The 16845-nt window shown below is 38.1% G+C and overlaps 1 protein-coding gene across 1 annotated transcript; it reads left to right on the plus strand.

Moving 5' to 3' along the window:
- The first annotated feature begins 318 nt into the window (after window positions 1–318).
- Window positions 319–16630, plus strand: slc2a1b (solute carrier family 2 member 1b). Its single transcript, XM_079629550.1, has 10 exons — window positions 319–640; window positions 10747–10842; window positions 13572–13732; window positions 13851–14091; window positions 14200–14362; window positions 14447–14634; window positions 14712–14816; window positions 15424–15525; window positions 15637–15840; window positions 15936–16630. Exons 1-10 carry the CDS (start codon window positions 626–628, stop codon window positions 16131–16133), a joined length of 1473 nt encoding a protein of 490 aa, XP_079485676.1. The 5' UTR covers window positions 319–625; the 3' UTR covers window positions 16134–16630.
- Window positions 16631–16845: the final 215 nt, after the last annotated feature.

Genomic DNA, 16845 nt, shown 5'->3' on the forward strand with positions numbered 1-16845 from the left:
CTAGTACAAAATATTATATTACTTTAGCAGAAACATTGTCTAATACTCCAAACACATAGCTCATCACCGTCTCGCCACAGAAATGTTTGATTTCTGTGGCAAGAATCTTGACTCAAGATTCTTGAGTCAAAGTATTGTTTAATAAGACTGATTTCTGGTGATGTGTAGTTTTATAACGCTCTTTTGCCCATTCATACACTCGATATTTCGTCACATTCCGCATTAGCCAATCACAGAGCATATTCCCAGTCCAGCCCACTTCACTCCCAAGCATTGTTGCGTCATGCATATTAACCAGGCGAACCCGGACAGCATCTCAGACTCACCGGGTCGAGCCGATAACTTTAGGTTTCAAGAAATAGACCAGATACGAAAAAAGAGGAGAAACGTCTTAAGTAATCTGGGAGTTGTCAGAAGAAGTTCGTGAGAGGCATCTGAAGGCATTTACTCGATCTCCCTCTGAAGCTACATCATACTTGTCGAAGCTGTATTTATTTATTTATTTATTTATACAACTTTTATTATTGTTACATTTATTTACAAGTCGACTTCGGAGGGGAAAGAGGCGAAGTTTCAGCTGAGTTAAACGTGCGTCGAAACGTCATCGAACATTTGACAAGACGTGATGGAGGACGGAAAGGTAACTAAAAAACAAATTTTTTCCCAGTCAAATTACAAAAATAAGAGATCAAACTTAATAAAACATTATGTGGAAAATGTTATTGTTCAGTATTGGTATTTATGTGTGTCTAGTTTAGTTTTCTGAATGTCAGTCAGTTATTGACGTTAGCCGCATAGCTTCGCGAGTCTTCATCGAGCTCTGAAAAGTTGACAAACTAGTTTAGTGACAAAACCAAAATAAACCCGTACCACATGTTGAGAGATGTCACATAGGTAACCGAGCTGTGATGAGTTAACATCATTGTGTTACAGTTTCCTATTAACTAACTGGTAACTTAGGTGTTAATCGGAGTCAGGCAATGCCGGGAACTCGTTTGTATAAAGAGAGGATGTGTTTCAATTCAAAAACCGAGTAAGTTATGCTGCCTACATAGACAACATAATTTGGACATAATTGGCTCGTTCGCTGGCTATGTCTCTAGGGCACAGTGAGATGCCTGTGTAGACAGCGTCTTTAGGTATCATTGGTGGTGCCCAAAAATGCTGTCTTTGTTGGAAGCGTAATAGGTTTTCAGACACAGCCAGAGAATCGTGGTGTACGTGCCCCCACTTAATCCATCGGTGGGCAGCTCTGCTCTTTTCCGATTTAGTACTTTATTGGCATTGATGTGTTTAAATACTATATTGCCAAAGCATTATTACACAGAACAAATAAATACAATATACTATTCTTTATATATTATTTTTTTCTTGTATGAAAATAAAGATTTTGTTTTCATAATGATTATAATTATGAAAGCGTTTTGGTAATTATTTCAAAAAAGACATGTATATATAATATACATAAGCAAATATCTCCAGACAAAAATAGAATAAGTACATATATGACTGCATCTTTTGTGTTTTTTTTGAGTTGTGAGTTCACCTTAAAATAACTTAAAAATCATCAGTATGGTTTAACTGAAACTCCTTTAGTAGGTTTTTTTTTTTTTTTTTTTTGGCACTATTCAAACTAGTGACTAATACTGAGCTAGAGACTAGTACGTGACTAGTAGGCTGTTGTATATGGCTAACCTAACCACAGATGCATGATGATCACCCATGATAGATCAAGTGTCTTTCAGATTTCCTAAACTTAGAGACTAGTTTACATGGTCTTTGTTGGTGGATTTCTTTCTTTAATCACAATAGACAGAAGCAGACCAGAGCAGTGGTTCTCAACTGGTTTGATCATGAGACCCACATTTTCCTATGGTCATTAGGCTGCACCACTATATATAGATATATATTAATTTTTTTTAAACCCAGCAAATTTATTTCACAAAAGTGGTTGACACACACAGAAGTAGGCTACCGTCCCACTTTACTTAACAACACATAAATTGTAAGAATATGACTAACACTGATGAATAAACAGTATAAGGTAAGGCTATTAATACAATAAAGTTAGTAAGTTGGTATGAGCCTTCAGTCATTTAAAAATATACAAAACACAAAGTTAAAATTAAGTGGTCCCGGTATTTTAGTCTTGTGGAAACAACAGTTACCATGGTAAATACACAATACTCCAATCAATGCACAATGCTAGCATGAAGTCTTAATGAAACATGGAAGCTGCTCCTGATTAATATGTATGTGAATGAACATCATACCTGTATGCAAATCCATACCTGCTAACACACAAAGTTATGTCATTTTTGGTAATTTCATGGCTTACTGTGTGCGGCGCTGTGCGCCTTCGTATTTACGAGTGCGTGCTTCAAACGCTGTATTACTGCTGACAGGACAGGAAAGTTAGTTTTTCTGAGGTGAGAGACTTTTTATTCTCAAGTTACGAAAATAACGTAAGAATAATGACAACGACAACATCGGCAGATACTGAATCAGGACATTATGCTTTTCTCATGCGCTCTTTACTTAATCCTCGTCTGACCGAAGAGTCAACAGCTTTCACGCACGTCTTTCAAAATAAATGTCTCGATTCAGAAAATATGTTGTTGTTGTTGTTGTTGTTGTTGTTGTTGTTTCTTTGACTGCACACTCCGCGACCCAACATTCGAGAAGCACTGATTTAGAGCTTAAGATGAATGCTTGCTTGAAATTCAGTGGCTTTATATTAGAAGTAGTGTGGTTGATATAAAATAAGGCTACAGTAGTGGCCAAATGTGATGTCTGGAGGAGATATTTTTATGTCACTACAAGTTCGATTAAATGGGGAAATATTTTATTTATATATTTTTAAAAATATGATGGAAAAACACTAAACTTGGTTACGGGTTCTCTTGTTGGTTCTCTTTTGTTTTGACAGCCTGGCCAAAAATGTCTGCACAATTTACACAAATAAAACAATTTACTCCAAGCACAACTACGTAATATGATTACAACATTGTAACACATTTTTTATAATATTTAAATAAAGGGGGAATGTCAATTTTCCTAGGCCGGACATCACTTTTGGCCACTACTGTTTGTCTAACATTAAATTCAGCTGTGCATTATGGTTTTGCTGCATTTAATCTAGTTTTTGGTTGACGTGCTGGGAACGATGGAGCTGTCCCTATGGAGAGGACAGCTGCAGCTGGCTTCTATCTAGGGAACATTCAACATAACCCGGCCAGAGAGGTCGTGTTCTTGACCCGTTCCCAGCACACTGCCTAGTGTTTTGGCTGTGTTGGACAGCGCTCTTCATTCATTGTGCACAGTTGTGTGCCTCGCTAATACCAGAGAAACGTACACACACATTGTTGGTTGTTAAGACAACCCTCGTGCTTGGGTTTTTCATTCCAAACCAGCTTCTGATATTAAACAAGTGTGAAGAGTGTATGCTTGTCGGAAAGGTTTTAGGCCCTGTTTACACCTGGTATTAAGATGCGTTTAGGTCGATCGGATCACAAGTAGACGAGGGAGACACATTCCCTGGCTAGCGTGCTTCTCATGATGTTTACGCATGAGGTCAGTTAGGCGGAGATTAGATGTCTTTTGTGGCTGTTCAAACACTTTGACCACATGAGCGTTTACTCTACAAAAGCAATCCGGTCGAATGCGTTTTCGACTACCAGTAGAAGTGGTTGAAAGCATAGATATTATATAGAGACTAGATGCCCTATTGGCCGCTGGGCACCGAGAAATACGGCCGCCATCTTAAACCGGTCGTACTCCTAGTTTCGTTGCTTAGCAGCAGTCAGATTCCAGAGCACTGTGGAGCATTTTCCTGTTCTAATCGGCGGACCATCGCAATATAGGGCCCGGGATTACTTTTCACAAGTAATTTTTAACATTACCGTACTTTTGGTTGTATTTTGTGAATAGAATATTACCAGATAATTGAGAAGGAGCAAGGATCTTTGATATTACTGTACAGAAATCGTAGCCAGCTAACGTTAGCTAGGCTGTGTTTACTGCATCACTCGCATGGAGAGGTTGGGTAAAGTAATAATTATAAGAGCTTCTCGGTTATCAGATACAAGCATTCAACGGCCCTGTAGTATACATATATACATATAGGTTATTTGTGTTTACGCACGTGATATCAGGAAGCAATCTATGTAAGTTAATAACTTTAACTTACCTGTGTAACGTTAACTTTAATACACACATGACGGCGATGCGCAAATCGAGTGTGTGTGAGTGTGTGAGAGAGAGTAAGTGTATGTATATGTGTGTGTGTGTGTGTCACATCATTATTGTTTCTTCAACTTATTAAAATATCTTACTTTACTGAAACTATCTGTTTCTGCTTCTTTATCATATTTATAGTGTATGATTTATAAAATACCTTATATCCTACATCACATATTTTGATTTTGGACGTCTGGTCACTTTATATCTGATATCAGAATATTATATTACTGTTAAGCCTACTATGAATATTAAAATATGCCGAACCATGTGTCCTGTATCATAGCTACATGAATGACATTTGCAGAAAAAAACCCCGCGTGAAAATCAGTTCGGTATTCAGTGAGGTATGATTAATTAAATGCGCTGACAGCTCATTGCACTGCCATACAGATTACACTGAGTGGAGCGGGTGACCGGTTTAAGATGGCGGCCCCACGGCTCGACCGCGCTAATAGGCAGTCGCGGTCGATAGGGCGTCTATCTATATGATGTCTATGGTTGAAAGTGGACAAGCTCAAAAAGTTTTAGACCCCATTTACACCTGTATTTAGCGCCATCGATTTTATGCCCGACCATAAAACATTCTCAGGCATTTGAAGTACATTTATCAGCATGTATTGTATGAATAGGCAGCATTGCCACACCTGCCACTCAGCTGTCAGGTTTTAGTATTTGCGTAGGAGGACAACTTTGTCATTCTCTCTCTCTTTCTATCATTTCTCAAATTGTTCTCCTGATACCTTGGTTGTCTAAAACCAAAAAGCAACTCCAGTGAGCAATTTTTTTTTTTTTTTTTTTTTTTTTTTTTATCAAGGTACCTTCTAAGGAAATTGGTTTCATACAGACTTCCAAAGAGTCATGTGTCATGTCTAATGATCTACAATGAATTCTATTGAGCTTTGGGCATAACCAAGCAAATATGTAATGCTACAATTTCCTGGTAGAGATAGGAAGATAAAATGAAAAACTGAGAGTTATGAATTTTCCACCAAACCACGCACACAAGTTTGTGGAATTATTATTGGCTGGGAAGGATAAACAAACCAGATGAAGGCATTTGAGTTATTCATTTGAGACATGCCTTTTGTCTTCTTACCATTATACTGGCTATGAAGGCAGCACTTTTCAGATTTTGTTCATGGCTGAAAACATGTTACTGTCTAATCCGTTCAAACTGTTGACAAATTACAGCTGAGCACCAGAACGGCCTCAAAATCAGGTAATTGGGGGCAGGTGTACAGTTGGCCTGTACTTCATCAAGTGGAACTAACAAGCTTTCAGTGAAATTCTCAATTTACAAAGAGACATTTGGAGAAATTGATTAAGGATTAAACCTAAAGCAAACTGTCAGAAGACTTGATTCTATTTTGCCTTCTCAAGTCAGGCTGTTACTGTCATTTCAGCCTAATGGGCACTAATAAAGGGATTTCTAAGGGATTATGGAACGATGGAATTCCAAGTGCCATTGAGGTAATTTATTTCCATGAAAAATCAAGGGGCGAATCGGTGCTGAGCTGTAATTGTTAATCCGAGTCGTTTGAAAGGGAGGGCAGAGTTTTCGCTTGAGGTCATTTACTGTAGGTTACATAATATTGTTTGTAATAAAGCAGTGTTAAATCCTAGCAGGGTTGTGTTCCAGTAAAGGATAGCGCTGTTAGCACTGTTAAAATACTGAAATGTGTCTGTTGACATCTGTTAAAAACAATTCAGTGGAGTTGTGAGTGGCTTAAACCATGTCATTAGTGGAGTGTCTACCAGACTTTACTGAACTAGAAGCTGGCAGATAGATGCTGCTTGAAAAGAAAAGGGGGACGTGCCAGTCGAGAGAGAGAGTGAGAGAGGCAGAAAGAGAGAGATCTTTGTCTTTGTTGCAGAGTAAGCTCTTCTAATTGAGTACGAACCTGACAGCTTCTCTTCCTCATGTTGCAGACCTGTATTCATCATTCATTGGCTCCAAAAAGTTTTTGCACACTTAACCCAACTAAAATATCTTAATGTCATTGCATTAGATAACAGAATATCAAACCTAGGTGGAATCTACAAAGAAAAGCTGCATTTCTCAGATCTAACCTTTTTTGAGAAATTTTTGCAATTACTTAACCACCTAGTATTTTTTTATTTTATTTTTTTGCGATAAGTCAGTTCCCATCAAGTTTGCCAACCAGAAAGTTTTCTTTTCTTTTGTACAGTATATTTATTGTTTTATCATTTAAAATAATTATTATATTCTTTAAAATAAATACTTATTTTGATATTTTGTTATCTGGTGCAATGGTATTATTCATATATATATATTTTTTATTGGGGTTTAACGCCCTGATATACTCGCAGAGTTTTTTTCTCTTCATTTAGGGGTAAAACAAAAGTTTGAAATATGTGACCAGCTATATACTGTTAGCGGACATCTGACGCCTCTGCGTACACCTACCAATTACGTAATCGCCACAGACCAATAGTAGTACAAAGGTGTTTACCTGTCAGAGGGAACTTTTGGGGAAAGTTTGCTTTGGCAAGCTGTTTCGAACTCCCAAAACGAACTAACTTTTTTGCACGATTTTGTTCGGAATTATCTCATATCAACATATCAAGGCCTCGAATTAGAGCCTAGCAATAATTAACCATTAAATAAATAAAGGAATAAATTGATTGAAAAATCAGCAAGTACAAGCACAGGAAATGATTACCGGTAGTCTGTCTCAAGATTATATGATTAAACTGATGTAAATAAGTAGCCTTCCTTTAAGTTGTGACAGGAATCGTGGTATCCTAGTTGAGTGTGTTTCTTGTGAACTGAAATTGGAAGAACAAATAAGGCATTTTAGTGTCATGTAGTACATGTACTCATTCTTGATGTTCAAGAATGTGTACTTGAATATTCTCAGTTGCTATAAATGCGTTTCTGGCAGAATGTCATGCTGTGCCCTGTTCAGTGTACTTTCTAAGAACAGGCTTGTTCAATGTCAGTCTCACTGCAGTTTTCTGAGTACGTATGTTAACTTATTGTGTTCTCTTCCTGATGAGACAGTATTTTAGGACGTCACGGTACTCTTTTGTTTTTGTTTTGTTTGGTTACTCTTTGTTTTAAAGTGATGTAGTTACATTGTACTTGCTTCTAATAAGCACTGAGTAACATTAATTAACTACTTGCTAACTACTTACTATAGACTTGAAATTATGCTTAATTTACTGTTATTGCTATATTAATGTGTAGTGTAGTAACATATAACAACGTCACCTTAAAATAAAATGTTACCTTACGCCTTTAGGTTTGATCACCACTGAGCAAAAAGTGCTACAATATATATATTTAGTTTGTTTAGCTAAGGATGCAGATCTTAACATTATTGAGGCTGTAAGTAAACTTTCAGTAGCGTTGCTTGTAATCTTTAGTTTAATTGTTATTGCACCTAGTTTATGATGTGTATTGAGCCTGAGTGACTGATAATAGAGACAGAAAAGTTTTTTCTTTAATTAAATGCATGCACACACACACACACACACAAATTGCCTTAATAATAAAAAAATGTTTCATTTAAACAGATTTATGAATCAGGACATAATATTTAGCAGAAAAATAATAATTTGTTGACCGATAAACCGACAGATTTCAAATTGTTTTCTTCTGAGGGGAACCAATCATCCCTGTTATGAAAGTTTTGTTACAAAAAATGATTGGAAAAATATTTTCTTATAAAATAAATAAGTTTTTCTCCCTAAAATGAAGTCAGAATCCAGAATCAAAAAGCTTTTTAATGTCTTAAGCAATGTAAAGATCAGCTAAAGTTTGTTATGTAACTCTGAGGGGCCCAAAATCGAGGGGGATAAAAAGCCTCTGAGCTTTGCCATGAATAGTGAGGTTTATTTGCATGTTAATTTGGTTGCTCCAACAGAGCTGGCGTCCAGTTGCTTGCGTTACAAGGGCATTTGTTTTTGCATATTTTTTTTTTTTTTACAGGAAGTCATCAAGTTTTTTTGCCTGTACTGTGGATGTAATGATGACCTTTAGAAAAGTCCTTTTTATTCTTATTCAAACAGCTAAAAAAAAGAAGAAGATCCTAAATGTAAACCAGGACGCGGACACAATGAAATAAGCACTGAGCCAAAATATGTGTCCAAGTCAACTGTCAGTGTGTGATATCAGCAGAAGGGTGGGACTGTTTACAGTGTGAGCAGCGTAGATTCAGAATGACGAGGCTAAAATAAAATTATGTAACCATTAAGAAATTGTCACACACACTAAATTTCATGGATCGTGCCAGGCCAATCTTATATATCTGTAGTTACATGTAGTTACATGTATATGCAGTGTGTAACTAGGCATGTCTGCATGGTAATATACTGTAGGGTAAAGGCAGGAATCTGAAGAGGAATGTTTCATAGCCAAACCTACGCCCTCCCCTCGAGTAAGACTTAAGTCAAATCTTCCATATGTAGAAGGTTCATCTTTCTTGAAGAGATACTAGCACTCTGCTGTGTCTGTTCTGAGCTGTGTTTGCTATCAGCATTGATGTTTTAGCAGCAGGAAGTAGTTAACTTCTTAGGGAAGTCGACTTAGCTGAGGATTCTGTTTATTTCCTTTTCATTTGTGTGGACTTGTGTGCGAGTTTTGACTGGAGATTGCAATTTTTTTGGTTTTAAACTACCGAATGAATATTAAAGTGGCTTCTAGAGGTTTTGTGTTTGTGTGTATTTGGCTTCCTGTTTCGAGGCTGGTTAAACAACAAAGTCTTGAACTCTATGAACTGCAGCCTCTACACCAACATGGACGGAAGGTGTGTCCACTTCCCGCCCCTTTTAAGCTCTTACGTCTTGGGCAGAGGAGTGTGCGCATGTGTATGCAAATGAAAGAAGTGCACATATCCAAAACTGGTATATTTCTCATCCCTGACGGTCTGCTTATAAAGGAGGAATGCAAGCTCTGAAAAATGTTCAGGATGGAGATCTGTTTACAGTCTCATCGAGCTTGCTAGATGCAGAACAGCTTGACATTTAAAGCTACTTTCTAGAGTTTAGCTTATAGGGTGAATCAACAAGATTCTTTCTTTTCAGAAAGAAATACTGTATTTTATCCCATCTTGTTACTTAGATACAACTCTTAAGTTTTTTTTTTTTGTGGGTTGATTCCCTAAAAGGAAAAGAAAAGTGTAGAAACTGTTGCTGCTGTCCCAGACAAGTTTTAAGTGAACTTTATTTTAACGAGTGCTTGATGCTCTGTATAATTTATGTATGTATGTACCAGACAGTGATGCAATGCCACTATTTGGGTTTAAGTTCGTCATCAGATATTCATATTTGTTAAGGTGTCAAAGGCTTGACTTATGCGTCAAGTGACTCTTTAAACAGTGAACTAAACAATGTGCTTTAGCTGAGCTAAACCGGATTTAAAGCAGCCTGTCTTGTGGATGGGTAACCATGTGAAAGAAAATGTCCATCCCAGATCGTCTTTGTGTACTTAAAAATCCTCCAGTGAGTTCTAAAATAACAGAAACCCAAACAGTGAGGATGCTGCCTTCACTGGAGAAGAGGGTTTACATAAACCCTTTCTTTATATGTGCTGATTTAACCACTAGAAATCTTCTCTAAGTCGTCCAGTAGACCGGCATTCGAATCTTTCACAAATTCAGGTTCAGTCACTGTAGTTCACACAGGAACAGTTTTTCAGGCCAAGAGGCACTGCCTCACTCTGATATAATTTCACCCAAACATGAGTAAAAAATATTGAATGTCACATTGCGTCACTGCAATATTAGCACAATATACGTTACGAATTGGATGAGTTTTCAGTTCCCTTTTCAGCTTCAAGGCTTTGCGTGTTGCAGACAGATTTCATCACATTCTGTCCAGTCATTTTCAAACCAGACAGTCCGAAAACAAACATACTTCAGCTTTTTTTATGTTTCTTTGGAATGAGGAAAGCGATTTATATTCTGAGCACTTCCCTGAGAGATATTGAAATATATCTCGCAAATCTGCAGAAAAATAAACTAAACCTTTCAGGAAATCATCTGTGGGAGAGAATACTTTCTATTGTATTGAAAGAGAAGGAAATGCTTGTCATTTTGTGCAACTTTAATGCCCCACCAGGAAGGGGGGGGGGGGGGGGTGATGCTGGATATTTAAACAATAGAATTCTTTTGGGAATACTGAAGATGATATATAAATATGTTTGGGTTGATCCCATAAACTAAGACCCTCATAAACTAAGCCGTGACCTAGTGATTAGCGCAGGTTGCCTAAAATGTGGAGCTGTGGTTCTGTCTTTCATTTTTGAGGAAGGACAGAATTAAAACGAGCTCTTCAACTACGTGGCAATTATCAGAATGTCAAACAATAGGTTACCACACCTCTGAGAATAGTTCTGTTTAATGCAGTCAGGTCTGGCCAATCATTGCTTTTGGCCTGAGGGTAATAGAGCTCTATTGGACAATGAGATGGTGTTTCAAAACAATTCATTGTGTAGCAAAAAATGGCTCACTCTTCTTTATTTTATGCTTCCCTCAACAGAAACTGACCTTGCCGCTGATGCTGGCTGTGGGGACAGCTGTGATCGGCTCACTTCAGTTCGGCTACAACACGGGTGTAATCAATGCCCCGCAAAACGTGAGTGACAAGTACATGCTCCCACACACACAGGAAGTCTGAGTGACAAACTCTTTACTGTTCACCCCAACATCCCATGTCCTTGTACTTTGACTTTATCGGAACGCTACCCCCTCACTTATTTTTTACGTGCTGCTGCAGCTGTCTCCAAATCCCTGTCTGTCAGTAGACACACACACACACACACACATACACACTCATGTCAACGCAACCCAAATGCTGCCTGTTAAACCTGGAGTTACTCTATACAGCTCCTCTGGGACATTTTGCCTTTCATCTACATATTATTAGTCAATTTGCATCTGTTAAATAATAAGCTTTTGCCTCTCAAATAAATATGAAATATATTCTCTGTTCCGGTACAGGGTGAAGGTCATCTCACACATAGCACAGCTTGTTCAGACGTGTATGTTGAACTAGGGGCCAGGCTTTGCTTATGTGAAGTGAATGGAGCTTTTCTGTATTTTAGACACTAAACACAGTGTATAGATTCTATATTCTCACTTAAGCCAGGGACACACTTAACAACTGTAAGGCCGATTATGAATGTAATTTGATACTTATGACTGATCATGCCCAAACGCGCTGAGTCAGAGACCGTGGCATTCAGTCAGTGTTCACAGTAAAATCTGCTCCAGTTGTTGGAAATAGTCTGTAAGTGTGTTCAGTTCAGTCTTACAATGTTTTAGCTAGTTGTTAAGTGTGTCCCCGACATTTTGACACAGTTTGATTTGTTTGTAACTGTATCTCACACACACACACACACACACACACTACCGTTCCTTTATTCCTGTGATGGAAAGCAGAATTTTCAGCGTCATTACTGATTAATTAGCATTATAATATGCTAATTTCATGCTTAAGAAACATATTTCTCACAACTTAATAATCAATATATATATGGTGATCTATATATTGGTTTTCGGCCAATATTAGCTATTTTATTTTATTGGCATTGGCAGTGGATGTGTCGGCATCCATATTTAAAAACACTGAAAAACGTAACGTAACGAGTCTCGAAATGGAAACCATTTTTCACAATATTATTCATTATAATGTTGTGATGCACACACTTGTAGCATTTAATTTTTGCATTTAATTATACTTTTTAGGATTAGATTTTTTTTTTTTTTTTTTTAATTGAGATAAAATAGAATACAATTTTAGCATTGGCCATTTATCTGCCTATTGTTATCGGCTAGAATTTTATAATAGGTGCATCCATGGAGTTTTAACTGAAATACCAACAGACTATACACACTGGCCTCTGGTAATGAATGGCGTGTTTGCTTTCACTGTTTGTGTTGCTGACGCTGTAACAATAGTTTTAGTGCGTGAAACAGTTTTAGGGCTGTGATGAGGCCAAAATAGGACTAACGTGTGGGGGTGTGGGTCTGACGCAGACCCTCTCTATAAATAATCACTTGGATAAGATTACCTCAAGGGCTCCTTGTCTGCAGACCTCCCTTACTGACACTGCACAAATCACCAAAACTATACTGTGTTACAATGCACTATCTATCCTGAAACTCCTCTATGAATGGACTGTATTATTTGTGACCAGGTGGATCTTTACTGCAATCTACAATGTAGGAGTTTTATTCAGATAATGAACCATTAAAGGAGAAGTCAACCTGATTAAATAAAAATTGTCATGATTTACTCACCCTCATGTCTTTTCAAACCCATTTGACTTTCATTTGTCATACAATTGGGACTGGGGACAGCTGTGGTCATCTTTTACTTTTACTAAACCTAGTTTATAAAGGCTATTGAGTTTTTTTTGCAATTTAGCTCCTCTGAAAATAAGATTACATTTAGCATAAAAAAATAGATTTGTTATAAACCAGTCAACTTGCACAGTGAATAAGTGAATATAAGCAATAAATAGTATCACTCCTTAGCTTGCAGTGGTTCTAATAAAAACACCACAGCGTTGTGTAACCGGTTTGTATAATGAGGGGTTAAGCCATGAGGCACATGAATTTAACCATGCCTGATATTTAGGTGATGAATGCACTGAGGGGCTTTCTGCATGCCTTAAGTGTCAGACAGCTGATGGCGAGAGAAGACAGACAGGAAGTAGTTGTAGAAGACTGGCTTGCTGACCTTAATACATCAACAGATCATACAGATCAAACTTTTTTTTCTCTCTCTCTTATATGCAGCATGTCATTGGGTGACATTCCTCTAAAAGCCACCAGTGCTTTATAAGGGTTAGCTGCAGACAGTCTCTGTTTATCAACAAACACTTGAGCAGAGATACCACAGAAACCTGACTCCTCTGTGGGTCTCACTTTCCATCACAAAATCATGTTACCTAATACTGAGCTAGGCAGTGAGCCCCCTACTGGACAGAATTGCTCATTAGAACATAAATCTCAAGAGCACAGAGCTGATTGGCGATATTAGATAATGTTGATGTGTTAATCATGGTGTCAAACGAATTAAAAATTATTTAAAGCATAAAATGATGTTACATTTTAAAATATAAAGAATTTCGTACATTATTAAGTGTGCTATAATTTTTTTTATGTTATTAAAACTATTTTAATTATGTTTTAATTTTGTTGTTTTTGTTTTTTTAATAAAATGTGCTGAACTTCATTATCAGAATAATAATAATAAAATATAAAGAACAATGTCCGACCTTGTATGTAATATTTCTGTAAATTTCAACGTGCTGTCTGTCACAATTTTAATAATAATTGTCTATATTTGTGTTTTAGGTCATTGAGAAGTTTTACAATGAGACATGGTTAGCTCGATATGATGAGATCATCCCTAAAACAACCATGACTACCCTCTGGTCTCTGTCTGTGGCCATCTTCTCTGTGGGCGGCATTGTTGGATCCTTCTCCGTTGGGCTGTTTGTCAACCGTTTTGGAAGGTGAACTACTGGTGTTCCCTATTAAGCCCTTGTTTACAGCCTGAACTGTTCAGTCCTGGTTTCTGATGGTTATTGGATGATTAAATGTTTGATGAAATGTTTCTTTTTCTTTTTTCAGGAGGAACTCCATGCTCATGGCTAATGTCCTGTCTTTCATCGCTGCAGCACTGATGGGCTTCTCTAAGATGGCTGCGTCCTGGGAGATGCTCATTATTGGACGGTTCGTGGTGGGCCTTTACTCTGGTCTGTCCACAGGCTTTGTGCCCATGTACGTGGGCGAGGTGGCTCCCACAGCCCTCAGAGGAGCCCTTGGCACCCTTCATCAGCTGGGCATTGTTACTGGCATCCTCATGGCACAGGTACGCATTTTGGACATCTTAATAATAAATCTGACATGGACATTTCTGCCATTTCAGTTGCCATTTTGATTGATTTTCTATATTTATGTTCTGTTTTGTGTATTGTAGATCTTTGGTATGGAGGTTATCATGGGTAACGACACCATGTGGCCGTTCCTCCTGGGCTTTACCTTCATCCCAGCCCTGCTGCAGTGCTGTTTACTGCCCATCTGCCCCGAGAGCCCTCGATTTCTCCTCATCATCCGCAATGAGGAAAACAAAGCCAAATCAGGTGAGCATGGACCCACATGTATCCAACATGGGATACAGCAGAGGGCTTTCATTAGTGAAAACAAATGTTTTGATGTGCATTTAGTGCTTAAAAAGCTGCGCGGGACGACAGATGTGGGCGCAGACATGCAGGAGATGAAGGAGGAGAGCAGACAGATGATGAGAGAGAAGAAAGTGACCATTCCTGAACTGTTCCGCTCTCCTCTCTACCGACAGCCCATGCTGATATGCATCATGTTGCAGCTGTCCCAGCAGCTGTCTGGAATCAACGCTGTGAGTACCTAGTTCAATGAAGACAAGCTAATCCTAATCGAAACCCACATCTAATGTGTGTTAATGTTGTTGTGTAGGTGTTCTACTACTCCACAAAGATCTTTGAGAAGGCAGGTGTGGAGCAGCCGGTTTATGCTACTATCGGAGCAGGAGTCGTCAACACAGCGTTCACTGTAGTGTCGGTGAGTATCATTAGTACGCAGACATGAGCATGATCAACAGAATCATTGCTGTTACTGTAATAGTATATTTTTTAAATGTATTTTTTTAAATATATATTTTAAAAATACTATATATATATATATATTCATGTAATGATTATTTTAGATATTTAATCAATAATAAATGCTATACATATATACATTGTTGATATAAATATATAATATATATAAAAAAAATAATTATATATACTATATTATTTATTTAAAAAAATTAAGAATTATATATGAGTATTATTATTATTTATTTGACATATTTTGCTCATTTCCTTAAAATGCACAAAGTGTATCAGAAATTTTGCTAATTTTTTTCAGATATTTATTACATTTATATTTAAATGCACTATATAAAATAACTTCTGATAATTAAAAAATAATTAATTTGACTTATTACACTAATTTATGTCCTTAAAATTCACTCAAAACGCGAGAGAGTGCTAACTCTTTTTTTTTTAATTGTTATTGGCTGATGCTGTTAATCTTAAAATGACCAAACATTAATCACCTGTATATTGTGTATATGCGAGTATAATATTACATAATATTAATATGATTTGTTATGCTTCTGCAGCTGTTTGTGGTGGAGCGAGCGGGCCGCAGGTCACTGCACCTCTTGGGACTGCTGGGAATGGCTGGATCTGCTGTATTGATGACCATTGCTCTTGCCTTGCTGGTATGCACATAATATAATTTCCAGAGTTATTAATCATTTAGAGTCATCGTTGTGGTCCAAAGGTTCACAGTATATTTGATCTGGTGGCTTTGTTGTCCATCTCTCTAACAGGAAAAGGTTCCCTGGATGTCGTACACAAGCATTGTGGCTATCTTTGGGTTTGTGGCCTTCTTTGAGATTGGACCCGGCCCCATCCCATGGTTCATTGTGGCTGAACTGTTCAGTCAAGGCCCGAGACCCTCTGCTTTTGCTGTCGCTGGATTCTGCAACTGGACCGCAAACTTTATCGTGGGCATGTGCTTTCAGTATGTCGAGGTGAGAGGCCCGTGGGAATTACAAGAAGGATATCGGCACATTTATTTCGGCTGGTTTGGCTGACTTTTGTCTCTCTTTGTCTTCTACTTTAACAGGAGCTCTGTGGGCCGTACGTGTTTATCATCTTCACCATATTTTTACTTGGCTTCTTCGTCTTCACCTACTTCAAAGTCCCAGAGACCAAGGGCCGGACGTTCGATGAAATCTCGGCCGGTTTCCGCCAGGCGGCATCAGCTGCCGAGAAGCACTCGCCTGAAGAGCTCAACAGCCTGGGGGCCGACTCTCAGCTCTAAACCCCTCCTCTGACCTCCTCATCTGTTCACTCTTCTGCACACAACCACGGAGGGTCACCGGCCTGTCAATCAAACATTTCCCCCTTCTCACGGCTGCACTCACCTCTTAATCCCTCGCACTCCCCAATAATCGTGAGACATCTGGGCAGGAGACATGGGGTTTGAAAGGCAGGGAGTGTAGTTCAGAAAGATGATCGGTTTAAGACAGGTTTGATGTGTCATATTTTACTAGGTTTTTATGTTTTTTAAAATGATCTTAACTGTTACTTCTGCTGTGCTATGCGAATGAAAACTCGACGGAGGTCACCTGGTCATTCCCGACCTAGACTGTACGCTGTTGATGTCAGAAATCATCAGGCCAAATGTGACTTCTGTACGGTGTCTGACAATTTAATACTGTATTCCTTGTTACTGTAGAGCTTGGCCTTGGCAAGCAGTCGAAACAACATGCAAAAACTAAAAAACATTTAAATAGGATTAAATATATATATTTAATCCTATATATATATATTTAATCCTAAACAGATTCCCGCACAAGAAGTCTAGAATTTGGACGTGGCAACCCGACGCAAACAGAAAGGAAAACGACGACAAAAACCGAGCACAACTTGACCACATACTTATAAGCGGAAAATGGGCAAACTCAGTGAAGAACATTCGAGCATATAACACAGTAGATGTCGGCTCAGATCATCGCATAGTTAACGCGCAA

The sequence above is a fragment of the Phoxinus phoxinus genome, assembly GCF_949152265.1.
Source record: "Phoxinus phoxinus genome assembly, chromosome: 11".
Taxonomy (NCBI): domain Eukaryota; kingdom Metazoa; phylum Chordata; class Actinopteri; order Cypriniformes; family Leuciscidae; genus Phoxinus; species Phoxinus phoxinus.